The sequence below is a fragment of the Zootermopsis nevadensis genome, unplaced genomic scaffold, assembly GCF_977971745.1.
Source record: "Zootermopsis nevadensis isolate Lab colony 2312 unplaced genomic scaffold, Znev_1.0 Znev_ptg000061l, whole genome shotgun sequence".
Taxonomy (NCBI): Eukaryota; Metazoa; Arthropoda; class Insecta; order Blattodea; family Termopsidae; genus Zootermopsis; species Zootermopsis nevadensis.
This window is the reverse complement of record NW_028259192.1, coordinates 18,192,457-18,202,371: the sequence shown is the minus strand read 5'-3', so window position 1 is coordinate 18,202,371 and position 9,915 is coordinate 18,192,457. Positions and strand designations below refer to the sequence as shown.

The 9,915-nt window shown below is 36.8% G+C and overlaps 1 protein-coding gene across 1 annotated transcript in view; it reads right to left on the bottom strand.

The window, feature by feature from the left end:
- Positions 1-464: 464 nt before the first annotated feature.
- Positions 465-9,915, bottom strand: part of LOC110831051 (SNF4/AMP-activated protein kinase gamma subunit) — a 122,815-nt gene continuing 113,364 nt past the window's right edge. Inside the window, exons 8-14 of the mRNA XM_022066647.2 lie at positions 9,540-9,677; positions 7,686-7,838; positions 6,873-7,051; positions 6,246-6,449; positions 4,802-4,948; positions 3,520-3,613; positions 465-1,494 (exon numbers count right to left, since the gene is read on the bottom strand). Coding sequence (XP_021922339.2) covers positions 1,271-1,494; positions 3,520-3,613; positions 4,802-4,948; positions 6,246-6,449; positions 6,873-7,051; positions 7,686-7,838; positions 9,540-9,677 — 1,139 coding nt within the window. The 3' untranslated portion in view covers positions 465-1,270. The remainder of the gene's footprint in view (positions 1,495-3,519; positions 3,614-4,801; positions 4,949-6,245; positions 6,450-6,872; positions 7,052-7,685; positions 7,839-9,539; positions 9,678-9,915) is intronic.

The following is a 9,915-nucleotide window of genomic DNA, read 5'->3' as shown; positions in this document are numbered from 1 at the left end:
GAGGCAAGTCGAGGCAAAGCCAGGCAATGTTAGGCGAGACAAGGCGAGGCCCAGTTAGGGGAAAATGTGGGGGGACACCCCTTTGAGAAACCTCAAAGGGGTGCAGTTCCAGAGGTGACTGAGCTTCTTGGGGAGAGTCTTGGTGTTCACAAGACCTGGGTAATCTAACCTGAAATGGTATAATCCCAAGGGTCTCCAACTCTGCAAGGTCAAGGCCAAATGGCAGCAAACCTTGCAGTTATAGCTCCTACTCATTTTTGACTTCAGTAGTAGATGGGTATGAGTGGCCAGCATTATGCCCGGACATGCTATACCCTTTGCTCGTGCTGGGGGATTGAACCCTGGATGTTCAGTCTGTGGAAAATTTGAGACTGTATTAATTTTGTGCACTATATTGTTGTGGTGAGAAGATGTGAGTTATTTCAGGAAGGAGACTTGAAAAGGATTTTAGTTATGCAACAATATCTGTCTTATTTCTTTGTTTATTTATATTTCTGAAATCTGCACTGGTCTGAACTTAATGTTCCACCTGCAGAATTTAAAAAAATCAGGGAGGGGTGCCTCTATTTCCTTAGACCTCTTTAGCAACACAAACTTTTTATGGAAACAGATCAAAGAGGGCAACTGTATTGCTCAAGTCATAATAGAAAAGTTAAAAATAATAGTTGTAGGTGTCACCAGCTCTGCTGCTATTTTAATAATAAACCTGCATGCTCTTTAAGACAAAAGAAAACACATGGACAAGAAAGTTACCATCAAAATTATTACTTCTGCACCCCTCCTTCTTAAGAAATGATCCAACTATGATATAAAACATAAGTTTAGACCTTTTGCTGTAGCAGTTAACATGTACAATATTTCTTCATTTATGTCAGTCAAAACTGAGCAGACCCAGATGGCATGCAGACACACTCACCCTTTACACTCTGCCTCCATCTGGTCCCTCGTAACCTTACTAACATGAAGATATTCCTGCATTCAACTATCTCATCCGTCACAATTAAAATTCACAGTTCCACCTCCCATAATCCTTCACTCCAAACTTGTTCTTGTCAGTAGCAATGACACACTGGTTTCTGCGTGTACATTCCCCTCTGTACTGAGGGAAATACAACCTAGTAAACTTTCTGGGAGACCAACTCCTCACCCCATTCAGGTGTCAAAGGCAGCTAGGATGAAGATTATGATACAGAATGTAACATCTAAGATGGGACTTGTAAAATCCCTGGTGATGCCATTGTTGAGTGATCAGGTGAGTCAAAGGAGCGCCTCACTCGCCACCTGACACCGTTACTTCGCGCCAGGCTGGACCACCACTGTCAAGCTGTGTAGTAGCAGGTATAGGAGATGGTGGGCCACTATCACCTTCACTGAGAGTGCCAGCATCCTCTTCAGGTATTGTTGTAGTTGTGTCTGATGATGCCTGATGATGGAGGCTTGCATCTTGTTGGCGCAAGGAACTACCCACTCCTTCACCACCAGTACTGTCCTCACCTGAAACACATACCAATACAGCTATTAGTTCAACTAAAAGATAACCAAATTTAAAATATTTCTATGCAGTGCAGTTCACAAATACAAAACCAGAAATCATAATTCATGTTTATTTAGGCTTGTAAAATTAGAGGCATTAACCTACATTTTAATCAAATAACTATTCATCATAAACCAATTAACAAAAACTATTCACTTATTTATGATGTTTAAACCTCAATCAAAGCCTCAGAGGACCGAATGGAAGAGGAGAATTGAGGAGGCCATGGAGAGCCATAGAAGAAAAAGAAGAAGAAGAATGATGATGTAAGTAGCTAGGATTGCATACCATCAAATTATATGATGTTTAATAAACTGGAAAGATACGGAAGTAAACACTTGTGGACTACTTTCAAGTACTAACCAGTATTTACCTGGCAGTACTTAGGAAAATCATGAAAATCTGAATCACGATTGCCAGTCTACATGCTGACATCTTAACCTGGGATCTCCAGAATACAAATCAAATGTGCTAACCACACATCTAAAAATATTAAACATGCAATTTGTAATATGAAGGTCAAAGTAAATTGTTATAGAATGGTTTCAGTGTAGGTGTTATAGAGTTGTAGATACCAAGATAACACTGAAATCAGAAACTCAGTATAATGTGTACTTTATGGTATGATCTGCATAGGAATGTGTGAACATGAATAACAGTATGCTGTGCATGTTAACAGATTAATCAGTGGAAAAATTAATTGGCGATTAACAATCTGATCTATTAACTGGATGTCCTATTCATTACAGTTCCAATAAGTCAACAGATGCAATTAAATCTGTGTTTGATAAACTTCTCTGTGACAACCAGGGCTGCGGAGTCAGTACTAAAACCTCAAAGCTCAATATGTATTAATAATGGTAAACCCACTAAAACGGTAAATGGTACCACAAGAGGTTTCATCATCACCACGTTAATCATCAGGCTACTTTTTAGACTTGTAACATATGTTTAAATATATGTATAATGTTTATTGCAGAAATCGTTTGATTTGAAGACAGTTTGTATTCACAAGGTACTGGAGCCAAAGTTACAAAGCATTATTCCCACACCATATGGCTCAACACGTCGTTGAATCTTCCTAAGCGGTAGGCTGCCGGCGGCCTACACGGTAGCAAAAGTGTTCTTAAGATTTTATATCGAGGTCGGAGTCAGTACATTATTTACAGACTCCGGCTCCACCTAAAATTGCTTCCGACTCCACAGTCCTGGTAACAACCTCCATACATAAACAACTCAGAAATAAACTAAAAAACAATGGGTTCCCTGAATTATCATTTATGGAGGTTTTGGTGTAAAGTGGACTGATTTTGACATTCTTTAGCTTACTTATGGTTCTACAGTTCTCTTCTGTTGCCAAACCTATCTGCTAAGAACTAGTTTAAATGGGAAAGCTGAATGCTCTGTACAGAAGGAACATCTGCTAATCTCCAATGCAGTATTAGCGGTGATCTTACCGATTGGATCTTGACATTTTATGAGGAAAACTGATTTAAACAGAAATAAAAAATATTTTCAGTTCATATGATCAATGGTAAAAAGTGACAAACATGGATATCAAGGTACCAAACAACAGATTGCTTAATAAAAGTTCCATTATCAATAAATAGTGACATGTCATATTACATATGACAAAATCATTTGATTTAAGGATAATGAGTTCCCATATGTACTCTGTAAAGATACATTTTTCACTCTTTTGGTCATATTAAGCTTGTTTATTCACTATGTGGAAACAAGAAATTAAGTTGCTTGTCTCTTTCAAATATTTAAATCTGTATTGTGAGGCTAGCAAGAACTATAACTAATTGTATAATTTAGTAATCTATATCTGTGTATAATTCCCACTATGGAAAATAGATGCAGTATCATTCCACACCCAGAAAAGAAATGTACCTTAAAGTATGTATTCTTGACGAATTGGATTTGAATATGCTCATAGCACTTTTCTGTATCAGTATTCTGTATAACCGTGTGTTACTTACCACAGGGCCTCAGCACGAGATATAGCAGCAGGTCTGACAATGAGATGATGCCAATCACCTTATCCTCTTCATCAACCACAACCAATCTGTGCACCTGCCAACAGTATTCAGAGATTGTAACTATAGGATTACTTAATGGGAAGAAACCCAATGCCATTACATTACCTACAACATAATAAAACATTCAAAAAAGATTATTCTTCTTTTTCTTCTTCTTCTATGGCTCTCCGGTCCGCATTCCTCAATTCTCCTCTTCCATTCGGTCCTCTGTTAGGTCCGTCCGTCCGCTTTAATCGAGGTTTCAAAACATCTTCCTTTTTACTGTGCAAGGTTGTTAGCCTTGCGACCAACCCCCAACCTGGAGGACCAGGGTACCTGTCTTAGTCTGACCTCTCCCCCTAGGGAGGCCCTACCAGTAGCTACGCTACCGCCACTGAGGTACTCAAGCCCCACCACCACGCCAAGGAAATTATGTTCACCTTTCACAGTAAGTACGCACAGAATCACAGTCAATCACAGGGACCAACGAATTGCTGATTGTAAGTGTATAAAATATATTTTTTTAAATTCCCTTTATTTTATTTACGTTATTTTAGAGCTTTAAATGTAATGCCATTACATTACTCGTCAATGTTTGGGTGCTGGGAACGCATGTCATTGACTTCCCATTGATTTACATTATAGAAGAGTTTCAATTTATGCCGATTCTGTTTACGCCGGTTCGTCCAGGAATGCATCCCCGGCGTAAATCGAGGGCTACCTGTATATGCAAAATACAGCATAATTGTGATTAGGATAACCCAGTTAGTCTTTAATTTCAGTTTAGAATGAAAATAGAAGCCCCAATAAAAATATGACATGTCATGAAAATCTGAACCCTAATGATCAGTATGCATTTGGAAGAAAGAGTTGTTTCTCTGCTTATTGTACTGTGCTCATTCGTGTGTATAAGTCACTACATTGACTGTAACTGGTAAGTATGTGGAACAAAGTGATTTGATTAAGCACTGTCCAAACATTTGCCTGGAGAATTCAAGAAAAAGTACAAAGAACCTCACAGATAAGATAACCAGTATCCAGGTGGAGATTCAAACGTGGCATCTACCAAATACAAATTTTTAAGTACTGAAAACAACACAGAAACGTTTCGTAGATTGCTACAACGAATTCAATCAAAAATTTCTTGGATTGAGAAGATAATGAACCTGCATGAATACACGACAACTGTTCTAGACAAACAGCACAAACTTGCATCACTGTGTGGTTTAGTATTGAAACATACCTCTGCCCGCACAATCCTCTCCATAATGGTTTGCAGCGTCTCTTCTAATTTGCATTTGTGCACACCCTCAAACCATTCGTTGCGATGCTCGTTGGCTTTCTTAAGCGATACGTCTAGGTTGTTGTACGTTTTCTCCGCAGCTAAGTTCTGCAATGTAATGTATTACAATAATGACAGACAGGCCTATAAATCCACTACTCTGTAAAATGTTTACAACAAATGCAGTTTCATCATTCCAAGATTTCCTCCTCATATTACAAGGCATGACTAATTAATTCCTGAACTTACTTCAGTGAGTATCATCAAAATCAGAGATTAAGCTCTTGACATGTTCCAGTTACAAAGATTATAACTTTTCCTTCCATATTTCCTAAATGTCCCTGGCATTTTCTTCCATTTGGCTTACAATAAGACAACTTCAAACTTGGTTTACAGGCATGCAGTTCTTTTGAAAGTCATACTGATACCTTATTCCCAGTTTTTCTCCAATACCTTCATTATGATCCCTCAGTCTATATCTAGTGACAGTTCAGGAAATTAATTCATTAAAGTTCAATACCTGGATGCATATAAAAGCACAAATTTAATTTACTTGTGTACTCAATAGTGGAAGATGGGTTTCTTTTATCATTTCAATATTTATTCCATACAGGTGTTTCTTATTTTCAGATTGTTTTAGTGATATCAGTAAGTCTTATGTGATCTGATCTACATTTCCATTATTTACTTGCTGCTAATTCACATACTGTGCGCCTCTGACCAATCCCTAGATTCTGATGAAACTGAAACAGTCATCATTAGGTACCGGCCTACTTATTTTCACTTGATGCTTCTCTGTTTTCTTACATTCTTTCATCATTACTATACACGCATCATTCTGGTAGCGATAAACAATATGTTCTATTCAGTCTGTTTTTCTCATCAATCTTTTAACAACTGCACTTCATTTCTTATATTCAAATCATTTCACTCTATACTTTGTTAAAATATGTCACACAGGCTTCTCTCCTTTCTTAATTATTCTCTCTATTCCATATTCACATTTCCCTAGTTTTGCAACCCCCTGCAAGTAACAAATGCAGAAAAGCCATGTAGTCTTTTAGATCATTACCAACATCTCAGGGTTGAAGACGAAAGTGAAATGTTCCTTCAAAATAATAGTAACCACTTAAAAGACTACAACAGGTCCCAGTCCAAGAAAAGGATGGAAGGATCCTGTTCATACTATGTCGCCAACTTCCTGTAAAGGAAACGGCGTAATAAAGAAGAAGAAAAGACAACACAGCATCACAAACCAGAATGTCACTGCCTATTTTCACCACAGTGAGAAGCTCATATCTCAAGATTCCATTAACCTGACAACAGCAATAGAGAGTGAATAAAATATTCCAATTTTTAAGGACAGTTTTTGTTCTCGTATTGGAAATGAATGATAAACACTCACAATGACATCAAACTTCGCATAAATGTCAACAAGTCGTCCCTCTGGGTCAATGATGGGCAACGCGGACACCCTCCTCTCCACAAATTTCTTCAGCGCTAGAATGATGCTCGTATCCTCGTTGGCCGTCTCTATGTTATCGTATGAACCAATCTTCAACTCACTCAGTGTTTTGTTCATGTAACTTGGCTTTGGCAGGTCACTGATCTGCAAAGTGCAACACTGGTTATATGCAAGAAGACTTGCACTTAGAAGTTTTGCAATAATGATTTTTTTCTATACTTCTGGCTTAAAATCATTCACATAACACTAGGTAAACAAAATCCATCAATTTCTCAATGTGAAATTTTCTTTATTCTTCTTTTACATATCTTTCAAGTTCAAGTACTCTCCTCATAATTTTGTTTTCAAACACCATCAAACTTCTTTCCACACTGGAAGAAGACGCCATTAAAATATTAAGTAATACTACTGATCTTATTTGCAATAATGACAGAAAAATCTGATTTGTTAGGGTCCTTCAAAGATTCTACAAGACGAAATAAAATTTGGAGGCAGGAGAAAGTTTTTAATAAATAATCATGTTCATAACACGTTCCCAACAGTTTACAAGACACTGGCTGTACTTACATATAGGAAGAGGAAACGCAGGATACGTTTGTGTGTGAGTATGTACAATACATTCCCTGTTTTATGGTCGATGACGGGCAGCCGATGAATGCGGTTGTGTATCAGTGTTCGGATTGCATCAAACAATGATGCGTCGGGTGAGATGCTAACAAGAGGCATCACCTGATTCTTCAGCACATCTGTCAACAATAAAGTCTATTCAATAACAGCATGGCAGCCATGATACTATTATTTTTAGAATACCTGATATGGAGACTTGCCGTTAACTTAATAATTCATTCATAATAGTCCAAAACATATGTACCGAACACTTCTATCACAAAGCCACAACTTAAAATAGAAAGTCTTCCAGTGTAAATCACACGCGAGGAAATAAATGTTTGTTTCTTCACATGAATTTAATCTTTTCTGTATGTCTTTTATTCATAATTTCATTTAATAATACTCTGTCGACTGTAAAGTCACAATTAAATTTTAATACAACCACATCTTAAGGATCTCGATAAATGTGGCTCTTAAAATGGCATTATGTAATAATAAGACAAAAATACATTATCTGACAATTTAATAAACAGTGATTCAATTTTAGTTAGTGTTGTTACCTTCAAAACATTCATGACCTACCTTTAAATGGTGTGCCTTGTCTGGGAATATTTCTGTACTAATTTTCAAAGTGCTTTCAACACAGTTACCACACTCCTTTGAACATATATAAGTGATCTGATACGAGACCCTTTCAAAGGTAAGTATCTGAAGTAATATCTTTCACTTATACCCATAACCCTATACAAAATTCAGGAGACCAGAACTCACTGCGCCAAGTATCTAGCTTGTGTTCCTCCAGCTCCTCCATTGTGACAGAGGGGGATGTGTAGTACATCTGCAGGATCTTGATGAAATCTGTGATTGTCAGCATCCCAACAAACTGCTGCCGCTTAGAGTCCCACAGAGGTGCTGCCCTCACACCTGCAAAATCACATGCTTCTAAATTATATTTTCTCTCAACAGCTTTCTCCTTTCCCTACACATTTTTAGGGAAGGAACACAATTTATTCATTTTTTTAAAAAAGAAACTCGGCACTCACAGCCTTGAGGGTTTATGCCTTCAACAGGGTGGTGGTTTTCATGTACAATAGGTCATGTGTATATTCACACGCACAAAAGAAGATTAACACAAAATGTTTGTTTTTTGTAAAAAAAAAATATATATGCCAACCTATTATTATTATTATTATTATTATTATTATAATTTAGTGTTCTGTCTGACGACAGGTCCATTGTTCTGCCCAAAAAGAGCTCTCCAGTTTTCCCTATTCTCAGCTTCTCGTTTTAACTTCTGAAACTTCATCTTCTTTCCTTGTTTAAGATCGTCGGTTAGCTGTATCAGTCTTCTTCCAAGTCCTCGCTTTCCTTCAATTTGGCCTTCGATGATATCACTCAGTAATCCATTCCTTCTCATCTACGAGTTTTATTAGTTATTTTCATCAAACAGAAAATAAAAATATATTTCACATCACCATCATGCTGGATCTGAAAAATCTTGCTCCTTACAAAAAGAAAGTCAAATTTCTTGTATAGTACATGTGTGTATGGTAATGAAGTGGTTTCATAAAATCAAATACTGTGGTTTTCTACAATTCTATTTTGAGCGGAAACAGGTTTGACTAGTCAATTCTTCATTATATATTCTACCTATCGCCATTCGGAGGCAATAAGGTAAATTTAATTCTTCACCCCAAGCCCTAATAAATGAAGTTAATCTCTGTCACATTCTGCGGCCAAAAAGAAGTTACGAAAGTTCATTTAAGGATCTTGAAATGGCACAAATCTCAAATTAGGTGCCAAGCACACCTTCAGTGTAGAAGTTCACTAGTGGATAAAACATGTAGAGCATTTACGTTAGGGACTTTCACAAACAATCCCAAACATACCTACACGCATTTTTAAATAGAAGTCATTCAATATAAACTAACTGGATTAAATACAACATTTTGAGAAACTAGTGGGCTGAATATTTTACTGCAAATTTTCTTCATATCTGTTGCTTTCAACAGTGCTACAAACACACACACACACAAAATTCTGCCATTTTGACTTTCCTAGCTTTGTATAACCTTTTTAATCACTATGGATTCACGTATTCAACATAGTATTTTAGACTGCTTTGAAGATCTAGCACTTCCATCAGTATAATCACAGAAATTCTGCAAGCTGTTTGTTATCCTCATAACAGTTAATGGTTGGCAACTTTTACAAGAGAAGAAAGCTTTATATATATATATTAAATATCTATACTGGATATCTTATTAAGTCAGTGAAGCATTAGAGTGGTAAATTTACCCATTAAAACAAATGTATGTAAAAGAACCAATTCCATTTTTAGAATCAGGCTTGAAAAAAATTCACAGTTTATGAGTAAATTAGGTTTGTGCGCAATATTTTGTTTTAAGCATGATCTGGACACTGCAAACTTAAATCTGACGTACTTAAGACACTGATTTAATAAATCATTATTTATTCCATGAAGGGTTATTTTTATGATACCTGAGAAAAGAATGTGGTCAAACTGACAAATCTAGAACTTCTGCTTCACACAGTAACAGATCCCATACCGCAGATAAAATGCTTGCGACATGAAACATTTTTATAAAATTTCCACACACGTACCATTGTAGACAAGGGCAAAGAATGCCTTCTTAACCAGCAGCTGTGTATCAAACACGACGAGCTTGGCACTGGTAGGGATCAAGTCATAGCACTTGTGGAACTTGAAGAACTTGACAAAGATCTGGCTCTCATCTTCCACTGCAACAGTGTGCAAACCAAATTTTAAAAACACTTAGAATCAAATACACCAACGAAGGAATTAGATGAGAAAAAATCTGTCGAGGAAGAGTTACATTTTGGACATGACTGACTGGATAATCAAACACAATTACTAAAAGAATATATCAGTCACACCAGATAAACAACTAATTTTACAAGAACTGTGTAGGAAAATGTATCACTTTGCACAGCTGTACAAAGGGACAATGCCTCAACT